At 34.1% G+C, this 16,248-nt stretch overlaps 1 protein-coding gene and 1 long non-coding RNA gene across 2 annotated transcripts; both read left to right on the plus strand.

Annotated features, from left to right (window-relative positions):
• The first annotated feature begins 3,501 nt into the window (after window positions 1-3,501).
• On the plus strand, window positions 3,502-5,704 carry LOC149781522 (uncharacterized). The gene is made up of 3 exons (XM_089935606.1): window positions 3,502-3,773; window positions 4,650-4,781; window positions 5,016-5,704. The coding sequence occupies exons 1-3, from the start codon at window positions 3,530-3,532 to the stop codon at window positions 5,294-5,296; spliced, it is 657 nt and encodes a 218-aa protein (XP_089791732.1). The 5' UTR covers window positions 3,502-3,529; the 3' UTR covers window positions 5,297-5,704.
• Window positions 5,705-6,497: 793 nt separating this feature from the next.
• On the plus strand, window positions 6,498-14,092 carry LOC149781523 (uncharacterized). Its single transcript, XR_016414734.1, has 2 exons — window positions 6,498-6,946; window positions 13,016-14,092. It is a non-coding gene; the product is annotated as an uncharacterized LOC149781523 (long non-coding RNA).
• The last annotated feature ends 2,156 nt before the right edge of the window (window positions 14,093-16,248 follow it).

A 16,248-nucleotide genomic window follows, 5' to 3' on the forward strand; every position in this document is an offset into this window, starting at 1 on the left:
CAAACAAGGTGTACATAGTAACATTATGAATAATGATGCAACGAATCAACATCGTAATCAATCGTAAACAAAAGTACTAGCTAAAGTCATGAAAAAAATGCAAAATATTAAGGTCATAATTAACTATTCATACTTCAATACAAGTAAAATGTATACATACGACAAATTCTCTTCAATTAACAGCAGTCGTATCAAGCAGAATCAACGTAACATCAAACTTACCTGATCGAAGCTATTTCATGAATTTCCTAAATTCCGCCAATTTTTACGAATGGCTAACGGAGTGTGTGTCACTGCGACTCTTAAACACCAACTGACGAATTTCAGGCTTGTACAAGTCTTATGCCAGTTTCTCGAATCAAGTCCCACCTACAACGCATCCCGATTGGATGGCGACGGACTCTGGTCATTTGATCGAACTGTCAATCATAAAAATGTCAGTCTGTGTGTCCCCATGTACTGTCCAGCCTACCATTGGTGGCGCTATACAGTTTCGCATTTTGCATAGGGTTAGGATTTTAAAGAAAAAGAATGTCCCCGGCTTTCCTCACTGGTTATACTGGCTATTTAAAAAAGACCTTGTATATCTTAGGTATAATGCAAAGAACCTTTAATTCCCTTTATTTTGGTGTATGATTGATGGGTGTACTATGGGTTATAGAGTATACAGCTTGGCCTTACTTCAAATGTGCACCTTTCAAGAAAGTGCTAGCTCTACTTGGTCATTTTCACTTCCTGAACTTCAGAGGTAAATTGTATAAAAAAGAGCCGATAACTTTTTTTACATTTTATATATTTGGTAATTCATTCATTGCACTTTCAGAAGCTGGTATTGTCTAGTCTGGCAAAATTCATTTTCCCTATTTTAATAGCTGCTATGTATAGTGTACTTTAGACTAATTCAGACTGATTTTTTAACACAAGGGAGCAGTCATTTTAGTTAGCAGTGTGCTTAAATCATGTAACATTTCCAAAAGTACAATATCCAAAAGAAATATCATCCACATTACATTAATGTAGCATAGAGGTGTGCAAACATTCTCTCCACTGTGCATGTTTTAAATGTGAACTACTTCACCTTACATACGTCACTCTCTCAAAAGTACATATTATCTGGTGAGCGCCACCATAAAGAAGATGTAGGTATTATTTTTGTATGATTTAATTATGTTTATATGGCTGAAACATTTAAGTCGCAAGCATCAAAACAATCCTTATGAATAATTCTCCTGCCTTTTTCCACACAGAACAGTATTTATGAGTGTCAGAGTCTCTAACAAGTCCAGCCTACCCCCCCCCCCCATGATAAAAGTGAGCTATTTTAAGAATGCACATTACATTTTGTAAACATAGCAACCAATGTTATGCTGAATGACAGGAACATGAAACTAGCCAGAATTATTTCTGAGATATCAACAATGAATTTTACAATTAGAAAAGGGAGGTAACTCATCAGCTTCATAAAGGTCAAAGGTCAAAGTGTAAAATTTTGCCTATTGTTTAATATGGAAGAAGCGAATTCACTTTCTCTTCATTTATTTTTTTATTTCATTGCAAATAAATGAAAAGAAACATTTTCACCATATATTTCTGTCACTTATTGCAACAGTTTTAAATTTAAGTTGACTCTATTCCTATATTCTAAGTCTTCTAATTTCCCCATAATTAAGGTCACTACTCACACAAACATACCTCATGGCAAATTATGTAAGCAAGAGAAAAATGATCATAATTAGCTTATTTTCATGCTTAACATCAATATGAATGTACCATTTTATTCAGAACATCATACATAATTATATGAAAATAAAAAAAAATAATTGCAAACATTTTTTTGTTTTCTTTAAGGTGGCGCTATACAGTTTCGCATTTTGCATAGGGTTAGGATTTTAAAGAAAAAGAATGTCCCCGGCTTTCCTCACTGGTTATACTGGCTATTTAAAAAAGACCTTGTATATCTTAGGTATAATGCAAAGAACCTTTAATTCCCTTTATTTTGGTGTATGATTGATGGGTATACTATGGGTTGTAGAGTATACAGCTTGGCCTTACTTCAAATGTGCACCTTTCAAAAAAGTGCTAGCTCTACTTGGTCATTTTCACTTCCTGAACTTCAGAGGTAAATTGTATAAAAAAGAGCCGATAACTTTTTTTACATTTTATATATTTGGTAATTCATTCATTGCACTTTCAGAAGCTGGTATTGTCTAGTCTGGCAAAATTCATTTTCCCTATTTTAATAGCTGCTATGTATAGTGTACTTTAGACTAATTCAGACTGATTTTTTAACACAAGGGAGCAGTCATTTTAGTTAGCAGTGTGCTTAAATCATGTAACATTTCCAAAAGTACAATATCCAAAAGAAATATCATCCACATTACATTAATGTAGCATAGAGGTGTGCAAACATTCTCTCCACTGTGCATGTTTTAAATGTGAACTACTTCACCTTACATACGTCACTCTCTCAAAAGTACATATTATCTGGTGAGCGCCACCATTGTCGGCTTCCGGCTCTTTGAAGTTGTCTACGTCACGTGTTCCCATGTACAAAGATTCCCGCCAGATTTCCACTCAAGAGCTCAAACAAAGACTGGGTTACGTAAGAGGATTAGCCAACTTAGGCACTTGGAAAAACAAAGCTTACCTGGCTCCACTTACAGACTTATAAATACATGTATAATACAAGGGGTTGGGGTAAACATCACAATGTTCAACATTGTTATGCTAGTGCCTACGATTTGTCCGTGTTTTGGATTAAAAGTTTGCATGAAGCAGTTTAAACAAATGTACTTTTACGATCTGAGGAGATATGTGTGCACTTAGTTTTAGATTTGCAATTGTTTTTCTTTTCTTACTCTAATAGGTTGAAAGTAAGAGAATGTGCGTATTTATTTTGTGGCAAAAATACAACAATAGCAAGTGGAGAAAATTATTTTTTGTCTCAAACGCTTTAACTGCATACTCTGTTATAAAGGCTTGGCATAAGTACAGTAATTAAACTGTGTTCCATTTCACAGTTTAATATTGGTGTGATCCCAGAAAATCCTTCAACAACCGCAGGTGTTATTAGGATACTGGAGCGGCTGCATGATTATGTTCCAAGAAGAGATGATAATCATGTGTATCCCATAGTGCGCTGGGGGGGATGGCCTGTCTTGTGAAAGACACATACATGCTCAAAATGCAAGATCCAATGCTGGGAATCCTGTACAAAGATTGGAGGGCTTGGTGCCATCACCTGGAGAATTTCACAAAAGAATACTACTGCTTCAGGTAAAATAATACACATCTATAGCTTGTTTTGTACAGCTTTATGATGGAAATTCTATTGTTTCAGAATTATCCGTATTCTATTTTTTTGCACAAGTGATAAACATCAGTACCAATGTGCTTCACTTAGTCAAAATCAGTATCAATGGTCATATTGACGTACTTATAATTTTTTTTCATATTCTCATTTTTATGTAAGATACATGTGTTTTCATTTCCAGACGAGGAATGGTTTTGCTCTGAAAATTGCAAAAAGATGTCAAGAAGGAAATCTAAGAAAAGGAAGAGCAAGAAAGACTCTGTAAGTGAAAAGGCTGTTGACCGTAAATTCGAGTATACAAAGACGATTCTCATCCGAGGGATGGAAGATAAAGTAAGAAGAGATGCTGTCAGAGAAAATGATGGCCCATCAATGGTGTCCTTTTGGAAGCAAGACACGGTCAAATTCCACAACAATAACCACAGAAGATACTTTATCCTGGGGCACAATCTAATTACAAGTAAGCCATGTTATATTTGTTTCAGAGCATTAATGTATTTATATGTTAATTAGGTCAAGCTAACTCCATCTAACATCTATGAAGGAACAACCTATATTGAAGACTTTTATTACTGTAATTATTCAATATTAGTTCATTATCCCAGTGACTATAAAGAACAAAATGGTTATCCATGATAAAACACATACAAGAAAAATCCACTAAATGCTTACTTGTTCATAAAGTAATTTTTAAAAAAATTCCTGCTTTATATTTTTTGGGGTCCTTTTTTTGCCGTACTTAGTGTTTGATTTAAGGTTACTGTACAAAAAATATTAAAATGCCATGTGAAAATAAATTATAAAAGTTACGACAAGTGTTTAATTGGATGTTACAAAAGTTCCACAGTAAAGATTCTATCGGTTCATTTATTTAAAAACAAGTCACCTATATTTAATATAATTTTGGAGCATCAAGGAAGTGACAGCTGAATACCCATTAGGACCAGGGCGGGCGTCAAACCCAACCAGACTATCTGGCGCCCTAGGCAAGGTTAGATTCTGGCGCCGCCCCCCCCCCCCAAAAAAAATATCAATTTCAACATTTATAAACAATTATAAAAATATTTTAAAAAAATGCGCCCCCTGAAATCAGCGCCCTAGGCGGCTGCCTAGTTTGCCTATATGGTAGCACCGGCCCTGATTAGGACTATATCAGAATCATCAGATGCATATATCAAATATTCTGAAGAAAATAGTTTTAATTTAGTGTGATCATTCTGCGGTAGTATATAACATCTTTATTTCATTTGTGGGTCAGTAACAGTAAATTTGTATAAGAATCAGTTAAACAATGAGAAAACAGTCCTAAGTAACAAAGCAATTTAAATTCTTGCAGACTTATCTGGGTGCGTATCAGAGAGAATGCAGCAAGACTTGATGTGGAACAGAACAGTTAATCTTCGAGGAGGTGTCAGAAACAATGATGAGGTTGACCTAGTCAATGAATATTTGAACAAGGAGTTCAAAGGTAAATCATTTGATAACGGAATTATAATTAATCGTTTTAAACTGGAAGAATTTTTTTAAATAAATATATGAAGTCTTAGTATATGCAGTACAGTATTTTGTAATTCGTGGAAATACGACTTTAACATGATTTCTTGGTGTCTAATATATTATTTGTTCATTAATTTGAAAACTATCACATAATGTTAGTTTTGGAGGTTAAAATATTAATGCTGACTTTTTATTATCTTTATAGAAAGCTTACGATCGGCCAGTCATCAGCTGAGTGACGCCACTTTGGACAGGCATAGCAAGTTGGCTGGTGGGGTTGGCCATGCTCTAGATAAAATATACTCTACAACAGTCTCCGAATTGGAAAGTTTCCAGACAGGAAAATCAAAGTTTTCACGAAGAAAGGAAATTGAGACTTTTGTCAGAGTACTGAAGGACGAGGAACTCTTATCAGAATTTCCGCTCATTAGCAAGAATAAAGAACCCAGACATATACATCTCGCACATACACAAATTATCACGTAAATTTGACAAAAGAAACAAAATTATCGCTAACTCACATGTCAATTTATAATGTATGTATATATGTATTAATAAAGTTCATCATACTAATCATGTTATAAGTAACGATTTGTTGCAGGAGGGATTAAAGTATGAAGGAGAAAGTTTATATGTGCAGTCAAAACAGGAAATGGGGAAGTGAGTCGGATGTACATGGTCTGATACCAGCAGTGCGGGGAATATTTCATATGAAAAGGATCGTTATTATTATTATTATTATTTTATTTCAGAACATACAGTGCTGTATTTAATGTTTGGTCATGGTTGGTTGAAGAAATGGGAGACCAAGTATACCGAGGCGAAAAATCAGCAAACACACGTTTGATTGAAAAGTATCATTCCTCCACGGATCAAGAGACATAGGACAGAATTATCAAGGAATTTTAAAGACCAGTGGTCAGAAGGGAAGAAGAAACTATTGTTTTTGATCAAAATATAACATTATCCATATGTTATAAGTTATGGTGTAAAATTATAACAGACGTATATATGTATGTATGCATGTATGTTTGTATTCTTAAATACCATTGTAAATGTTATTAATAAAGTTCATCATGCTAATCATGTTATAAGTAATGTATGTATGTATGTATGTATATATGTATGTATACATGTATGTTTGTATTCATAAATACCATTGTAAATGTTATTAATAAAGTTCATCTTGCTAATCATGTTATAAGTAATGTATGTATGTATGTATGTATGTATGTATGTATTCAATAATACCATTGCAAATGTTATTAATAATATTCATCATAATAATCATGTTCTTCTTATAAGTAATGTAAAGTATTAATATGTAGATATGTATGTATGTCATAAAATCCATTTATACCATTGTAAATGTTATTAAATATGATTGAAGATACTACCACTAGTAATAATAATAAATTAATATTATTATTATTATTGTGTAGCATATCTTCACATCTGAATACAGTTTGTAGTCGTTTCACAATTTATTTATCATTCACTCTATCTCACATTTCTGACATGAAGTCTCTCTCTCTCTCTCTCTCTGTCTATCTCTTAAATTTCTGCCGTAACGATACAGTTCCCACCCAAGCATCAGTAAATTCCTAGTGATCTACGCCTCGCTAGACGGTTTTCACGCGTTAGTTTTACCTCGTGGTGATGCTGCTTTACACGCATGCGTGGGTAATTCAAATCTGAGGTCAACAGCCGATGAATACACAGGTGTTCTGTTCTGACAGGGATTTATACTAAAAAAAGTGTGTGTTCTAAAGGATTTAACGCTGTGGATCATTAGAAGAGGGATTATACTTACCGTCTGGATACAAAGGTTTGTCTAAATAAATTTATTAATTAATAGCGCGCGGTCCGATCATCCGAGGTGACATAGCTCGGACGTCTCAGCACGACTGGTGCAGAACAACGTTGGTCTCCGCCGCCAGTCAAAGAAAAAAAAAAAGGTGGAGAACAACTTGCTGGTCTAGTTCAGAAGATATTCGATAACGCTAGAGAATGACGTCCCAGGAGCTACATTTCGTTGTTCCGAAGTTCAGAACATTTAGTTTGTGAGTTGAAACGCTGGCTTGAATGTCGTGGATTGGCAGTTGTCGGAAAAAAGAATCAGGAATTAGTCAAAATGTAAGTAAATTCTTCATTACGATACCGTACTGTAAGTGTAACGTTATTACGAGTTTGTTATTGTAACATTCTTTTCAGGCAAATAACAAACTGCCATCTTTAAACAACCATTTTCACTGCACGAACAGCAAACCAAAACTCGTCAAGTCCATGTCGACTTCTATATGTAGCATATTTTGCCATTTATCATTTTGTCATGGGGGTGGGGGAAGCATGGAAGGATAACTGTGTCGCAGTGTCAGAGAATAATTACTGTACTAATATTATGGGTTACTCAATTAGATATTTGTAATTTTCATACTATATTTTATCACCATGTAATGTATTATTCATAAATATACAAACATACAAAAATATTTACATGTAAGTAAACAATAGGGAATGACATTAGTCTTACAATATAAGACATAGCACATGTTGTTTTTGATTTAGTACTATCTCTTTCTATCCAGATAACGGCCTTGTATAGCGTGTTTCGATGTTGAAATCGGAATGAGTAATAAAAGTTTCAGGAACATCTCACACACTTGGCAGCCAATATTGACACTCTTCCACTAATTTATGCGCAGTTAACATACTTACTGTGCTGTCTTTATCCTACCAGAATGAAAATATGATACTAGCAAATGGACGCATTTTCACGCTCCGTTGACATACATTTGAATTTGTTGCTATGCAGCGGTAGTCGAGTTATGCCGAAGTATGTTTACGTAGATTCATGTGGGGAATATGTTTCTTGAACGGAACGAACCGTTGCTTAGAGTTCCGATAGGCATAATGTATTTTTATTAATTTCGTTAAAGAATAATATTTTAACTTAACCCGATTTCATCATTCCTTGCTTTCATTGCTTTCCAGCCAACTGAAATATAGGCCAACGAAACTTGAAAACAGGTCCATATCTTTTGTGAGAATTTGAATTTATTAGAGAAAAGACACCAGATTAAGTAAAGTCTCACTAAAACAATATGGCTTTACTTTGTAGAAAAGCGTTGTTATTTTAGTTGTCAATTGTGAGTAATATTCCTGAAAATTTGACTTTCCTAACAATGTTAGTTGACATCAAAACACGCTACACAGCGCCTTCATTTAGGCTGTTAAGACCATGACGCCCACAACATAAATATCAGCGTCGAGGTCTTACATGTAGGGTTAGGAAGGGCATCAATAATTACAAGCTGAGATAAAATGTCCATTTGTTTTAGTAGGAAAAGACCCATTATGTGTAGATGAACTTAATGCAAATAAAAGAAACAATCTTTGTTATAATGTTATGAATGGTAGGCCACCTTTTTAAGAAATCGCATAAATATTACTACCAGGTACAGATGCAGATTGCACTTTGTGAAGTAGACTTTTGTGACTTTGTCAGTTGGTCCTCAAAAGGAATGATTGTAGAAAGAGTATTGCCCGATATTGAATTTTGGAAAGATTTATGTTCAAAATTGATAAACTTTCATCATAATACCCTGATGCCAGAATATACTGAAATGAGAATCTCCAGGCGACTTATGCCAGTTGATATTGTGTATGTTTATATTGGTGCTCCACATTTTAAATTTAACTTGCAAAAGTGGGACAACAAAAACGTAATTATGCAGATACTGAATGAACAATTTTACAACGACTTATTTTATTTACAGTGGGTTCATGTATTATATATTGGTGTCAGTTATTCACTTCTATGAACATTCATAAGAAAATAAGGTTCTTGATAATATAAGATGTGTAAGGAAATACAAAACAATGGTATCAAACTGCATTTTTATTGATTTTACCTTACAGCCTTCAACAATGGAAAATTTATATCCATAGTGTGTAAAAACTTAAAGCTAATTGTGACCAGATACTATATATATATATATATATATATATATATATATATATATATATATATATATATATATATATATGACAGTAAAAGCATAAATATAATGAAGTGATTGACATGATTCTCAGTTGTGATTTATTCTGAATTGAATACATGTTTTTAGAATATCAAAATTAAATCTGTTGGTGATACAAGTTTTGTCTTTTTTAAGGAAGTTTCCACCATTTTGGAATCATTGTTTGTGATTATCATTTCTATTTTATTGGCAACCACACCACTGCAATAGTAGGTAGTTTGTGTCCAGCATCACAAACAAGGGTTGCTCTATACATGATGGCCTCTTCTGGTATCTACAAAACGAATCAAAAGACATAATATGTTACATGTCACACTTGAAGTTTGAATGTGTGAGATTTAAAAGTTTGTTTACTCATGTTTTTATTTTAATCCTTAAAATGAAATATCGGAATAAAGATTCCTACATATTAAATAAGCTGCCATTTACCTTTGGGTCTAGATGATCTGGTGTCTTGTTAGGGAGAATTTCAGAATCTGATGATTTTGGAAGTGGTAGGTTGTCTTGTAAAGACACCATTATCTCTGCCACTTACATTAGTAACTTCTTAGATATAGTTGTGGCCCTTTGTGTTGGCGTTTCCTCTTTCTAGACAATCTCTCAACCTGAAAACTTTGAATATTAGACATTGTCTTAATATGTAATATATAAACTGCACGTTTTGGTACTACATAAATCATGCCCCATGTGTCCCACTATTAGTTTTTTGTTGTTGTATATAAACGCATTTGTTCCGTTTTGTATATCAGGCCTGTAGTAATCCACCATTATTTAGACACTTGCAAGGATAACATTTGAAAATTTATTGCAAAGATTTTTTTCTTCTTCTGATATCTTGAGTTCATGGCAGGACCCTATATATAACTGGTCAGTTCTAAACTATGCTATAAAGTTACTCAGTTCTATAAATCTTATGCGTACTTGTTAATTTCAGTGTGTGTATGTCTATATAAACTCTTTAACGTTTGTGCTCTTGTGTACTTTTTTATTTATTTATTTATTTTTCTAGACCCCTTCCGTTTCATTCTTGGTTCCGCCCCTGTGTCACAGAGCTGAAAGGCTTTGCGCTACTAGCACATCTAGCGTTACTAGCACATCTATTGATTAAAAACATCCCCCACCCCCGATGTTAATCGAACATGTTCTAGTTTTTAAATAGATGTAAATGACGAACCTGATTTGGTGTATGTGTTGTTGGGATAGGGTCTGAGTGATGCGTCGTCGGTTCATTCCCACCTACGAAATGTTACTGCAGATCTATGTCACTTCTCGAGGTTTGTTTTCGGTTTCAGAAATGGATTCCATAATACACGCATCATATGTTCACGATCTGAATATCTACTATCACTGTTACAAAGTCCAAACAACAGTGTCTTGTAGCACCGTGATTTTTTCGCATTTCAGGCGTAGATGCAATCTCTTCAACATGATCCGCCATTTATATTGTAGTACAAAAGCCGGTTTATTTGTCCTACATTCTGCAGCTGAGTCTGTGAGCTATAAACAGGCGTGCTATTTTTAACAATTAACAGTGTTGGTCGATCTCTGCTATAGACAAGTGCTATTTTAGACTTCCAGATCGACTAAATGTTTCACACATACCTCGCGCTTAAATGTTTTTTTATTTCTAGTATGCATCATGTGCTGATTTAAATTTCCACGGTGACTAAATATTTTATCACATACTTTACACTTAAATGGCTTTTCTCTAGTATGTTCTTCATGTGTAGTTTTAACTAAATGCTCCAAGTCCAACTCAACAGTGATAACACACTTCACAGTTAATTGGTTTTTCTCCATATTGAAACATTCGGTGCTTCTGTAGACTAGGTATATTTTTCACATGTATATGTCTATTTGATCTCATTCACCTATTTACTGTTATTAAGTATTTCATTTCACTACGATCGTTAAACTTAAATTGTGTTTCTACAGCTTCTCTCTGCACGTAGAAAAAATTTAATCAAATTTGAATGGTTATCTGTCTCAAGGAAATAGTTTTTACACTTTTTGCATTTTATTCTGCCACGTGATGATCAAATTATAAATTATATATGTTAATTGAAATGACAACGGCTAGTGGATTTTTTTAAATAGAAACTTCATATCCTTGATTTTTTTCTTCAGTTCATTCAAATTCCTATTTCTCTGTAGACTACAGATAGTCCTCAGATGTAAGACACATCTCATGTTGTTTTTGTTTTGAGAGAATTTGAATTTATTAGAGAAAGACATCAGGGTAAGTAAAGTCTGACAAAAACATTATAATTTTACTTTGTCGAAAAGCGTCGTTATTGGTTGCCAGTTGTGTATGATATTCCTGAAAATTTGACTTTCGTTACACTGTTCGTCGACAATAAAACACGCTACACAGCTCCTTTAGTGGGGCGGTAAGACCCATCACACCCCCCCCCAACACAAATATCGGGTGATGTAACTTATTGTAAGACCGGTCAATGGAAGGAAGTAAAACATGCCCAAGTTAAGGTGAACTGAAGTCAAAATGTACCCAAATCAAAACATATCCAAATCAGAATCTGCCCAAATTAAAGCATGTCCTACTGGTTGGTGTTCGAATTTTTTATTTTATTTTTATATGTTGAAAGTGCCATATACAATTGGAGTATTCGTCGACCGTTTGTGACTCATCTACCAAGCATTGCCAGACTTGATGCAGTAGAACTTAGGACGACACAGTCAACTATTGGCGATTATCTGCGAACTAGCCTTGTCAACACCATGCTCCAACATTTGGGATGAGAAGAGCCTCAAATCCGGTAACAAGCAAAAGCTGTTATGATGTACCGGACTGTACACCAGCTAGTTAACATCCCAGCAGCTCCTAGTCTGAGGTTCCTCTGGCCCTTGTCACACCATTTTTGACATTTGGACAGTTATGTTGGGGTGTAGGGTCAGAGTCCATTCCCTATTGAAAAGTTGGAATTCGCCAATACCATTCGGTGTCGACATGTGGTAGCTGCTTACTAGCTATCACAGTAAATTTGAACGACCTTTCATCGAGATATACCTGCATAAAATAGATAGGAATATTAGGACAGAATTTTTTAGTACAAGTAACAAGATTTAAATTTTCTCTAAATTGTATTAAAAGTAAGTTTTGATTAAATTATATTGAAAGTAATTTTCTATTAAAATATATTGAAATTAAATCTATTTATTTCGGTATTATAATTATATACTATTTAACAATGATTGCGCTCTTATGATCAAATACGAACCGTCTTATACATACATTGCCCTGTATCTCAAAGTCAGCAAAAAGTACATTCGCTAGGTTACGTAAATAGATGAACTAGACAGATTCCAAAGATATTTCTTGAGGGCAACTGCGCTGATCTTGCAGAAGTACCTACGTAATAATGTACATAGACCCAGACGATAATCTGTAAGAGACTACGAAGCCTCATTTTGAGATTCTGGCCAACGCAAAAGAACTAGGCTCATGGTCATATTTGGCTTTGTCTTAAGAAACTGATATATAAAGCCCCAGTCACGGGCTCACGCCAGTTTGCTAGTCAGAAATTCAAACAGCTTCTGTCTTTGCAGGTAAGATAATCGTCTATGTACAATTTTTCATAGTATAAGACTTTTTAGTGTTATAAGAACTTTTAGTGTTAAGATGTTAATCTAACATCAGTATGTTTAAACATTAGATTATTTTAATATTTCTTTGCTATTCCTTAATATAATGTATTGGAAAGTTTAATTGTTTGAAGAACTCATATTTACTTATAATTATATTATTGGTTATAGTAAAAGCAACGTTCGCTACCAACTTCATACTCAGTAATAGTTAATTTAGAAATTAAATACTCTTTAAATAATAGAGTTTAATATGTTGACATTTTAGAATAAATTCAGTAACATATATTTCAATTACGATATTGGTCTGAAATATTGAATTTTAGATTCTTTTGCTATCGTCAATTTATTCGATATTTAATTATCCGTATTATATTCTAAACGGCAGATATTATACAAATGTGTGATGTTGGTAAGTGAAATAATATTGTAGTTTTATATGTATTTCTTATATCCGCAATTTAAGCTTATGTAGATTGATATTGGAATGTAATTTTATATGTTGAGTATTTCAATAAGGTTTGCTAGCCAGAAACTCAAAAAGCTTCTTTCTTTGCAGTCGACCCCGAGTACATTCAATTCCCCAGGTGTAGCCACATCTTCATCATCAAGTGACACCTCTTTCAAGAGTACTGAACTTCCCTCCTTTTCTCTCTCTCCGTTGGGTTTGGAAACGAGTTTATGAGACAAATCACCGCATAAAAGCTGGTGGAGATTACAAGGAAGGGAAGATATCACGAATAAAGGTGTCATCCCACATAATTACAACTTAAGGAACAGAATTCCCACACAGCTCTTAAGGCCATCAGATTTTACACCGCCCAGCTACGCCGCATTAACCCCAGAAGCGACAGCGCCACTGTCTCAACACGAAAACCGCTTTATTCCATCGAAGTCACTCCTGCTAGACGGTGCAGCAGCCATCTATACATCGCCTGTGACAATTTATCCACCACTGACCACCTCGCAAACGATTTCTACGAGCTCCACAGGTACCTTGACCACACCTACCTTAGCACCAGTGATCCAGCCTACGCCTGATTCCGGTTCAACCGACCAAACGTCGCCAACGCCCACTCTAGCACCAGTGACCCAGCACCCACCCGAATTCGCCACAACATCGTTCGGAAGTCCCAGCCAGCTAGAATCATCGTTGGAAACAGTCTCACCAGCGCTTGTGACCCCTAACAGTACTCTTTTTACTGCAAATTCATTGGACTTTACACCGACTTTACCTACTGTGCTAGAAAATAGAACATTCACTGCTCAGCCGTCTAACACAGTGCACGTTATATGAACGATACATTCAAATTTACATTCTCTTCTAAATCGTTATTTGAACGATACATTCAAATTCACATGCATTTCAATATCGTTGTATGAACGATATATTCAAGACTTTCTTTATATTGGGGTGTAGATCACTTTTATTTTGTTGATCGGTGATAGGAATTAATTCACGTTTGTTTAGAAATTCCATTTGTTAAATTCATGTTTGAGTTTTTTCTCGTTGAGTTAATTGTTGTTGATAGTTCCATGTTAGGAACTTTATAATTTTCCATATCTTTTTGTTTATAATGGTGTCAGATTTGTTAATATTTAAATTGCGTTTATAAGTAAACATCTTGTAAACGCAGTTGCTTTTGGTGTCTTCCCTAATCCAGTCCCAACCCGGCTTCATCCTGTGATATATATATATATATATATATATATATATATATATATATATATATATATATATATATTTGCCTTGACTTTGCAGATTGAAATACAGCATTTTACCTAAAAATCTAAAAATAGCTTAGCTGTATTGTACATGTCACGGCGTGTTTGACCTCTGTTTTCTGCCTTGATTTTGTCGATAAATTAGAAAGATAAAATATCCTTCTACTAATTTGAACTATTATAAAATTGTGTTGCTTCACTGATAATAATTATCACACAGATGGTTAATAATTAGTTACGATAACAAAAAAATTAAGCTCAGTTGGATAAAGATACGATACAGAGTTATCTATGTTCTTGAGGTCATTTACAGTAACAAGCGATGTAACGACATAATTACTCTGCCGGAAGAGAGTTTTAGTTTGACATATTTATCTACCTCCAATAATACTGAAATGTTATCCTTGTCACACCAACCACGTAGGTATCAGAATAAATAAATAATTATTCAATCTCGATATTCTTGTGACAGGTTAAACTTCCGGAAATATATATTATATAGTAATTACAGAAGTTTCCCCATCAACGATAGAGACATCAGAATGAACAATAACCATGAATAATAACCTTTCTATCTTAATGAATTACTGAATGATTACAAATAAAAATTCAATAAATAGTAATAATGTAATATTAGAACAAGCGGGATAGCTACTTAATTACCCTACCGGAGAGAGACAGAGTTATCTCCCTTAAAAAATACTGAAAGTTTTTTTTTGTTTATATTTTTTAGAACAATATTTGCTACCTGCGTTCATTGATTGAAATATCATTTCTTCCCATTATCTGTATTTATAGATTTAACCCCTATATGTAATTGTTTTGCATCTACCAATATTTCCAAATTTACACTTCTGACTTTGCGTAACAACCTGCAAATTATCTAAAAAGTTATCTAGTTTTATTCCGTTGATATGATTGATCAGAAGTTATTCTTCGATTATTCCGTTGAAACACTCGTACATAAATTTATGACAAAGATATATTTTATTTTCCCTAGTACTGAATGTGAGATACCCAGTATTAATGACGTAACCGACTGGTTCTTTTAGTCGACAGTGTCTGATGATACCATCACGAGAAGCTTAATAATTCTTGATGATAGGATGTTTCACAAACTCTTTTTGTTCCATTTATATAATATCAGTTGTCGAAATGATTATTTGTCTAAATGATTATTTGAAAACCTAGCGATATATTCTTCAGCATTTATTAGACCTTTGTCATTAGTGTCGGTGTTATTTTGTTATCATAATAGCTTTTCAGCTCTCTGTATTATTTACCACTACATTGCACACCCAACTGCTTTTCTCGTCTAACTCCAGCACCACACTTCAAACATGGTTTTGGTCCTAAACTCGCTCTTCGTACACTTTGTAAATGATATCCGCAGAAATCGTTTACACCGCCTTTTTTTTTTTACAAGAAGTTAAAGATGCTATCATTATCTCTATCTATCTTTCTCTCTCTCTCTCTCTCTCTCTCTCTCTCTCTCTCTCTCTCTATATATATATATATATATATATATATATATATATATATATATATATATATATATATATTCAATTTAAATAATTGTCTTAATTATAATATAAATGAGTTTGAGATATTATACGCGATTAAGAATAAGCCTGCTAAAGATAAATTTAATCTTGACAGAATATTCCCTGACCGTCGAAGACGAACTCTGGTTGATCCGAAGAAAACTCTGATTGAAAGTATTCGTGGCGCCAAGAAAGAAATTAGTAACGATGGTGCAACTCGTGTGTGGTCAACAGTTAAAATCATACGCCACACCGATGGTGTCGACGATGTCAGCAATGCTACAATGAATGGCCAACGAGCCGTGACGATTATTAATTATCTCGACAATCAAAGATATTTTTTTCAGGGTAAAATTTATTAAGGAAGTAGAAGATATTTGTATTCTCCGTGACAAAAAGGACCCAGCCCTTCAAAATGAAAAAAGTCGCCGCATTGAGGAAAAATTCCAAACCAAGAATGTTGACTAGTATTGACTAACAGTATTATGAAACTAGCGGATCCTGTAATCGCGGTTATTTATGC

Source organism: Sinohyriopsis cumingii, chromosome 15 (assembly GCF_028554795.1).
Source record: "Sinohyriopsis cumingii isolate HCF-2022 chromosome 15, ASM2855479v2, whole genome shotgun sequence".
NCBI classification, from domain to species: Eukaryota; Metazoa; Mollusca; class Bivalvia; order Unionida; family Unionidae; genus Sinohyriopsis; species Sinohyriopsis cumingii.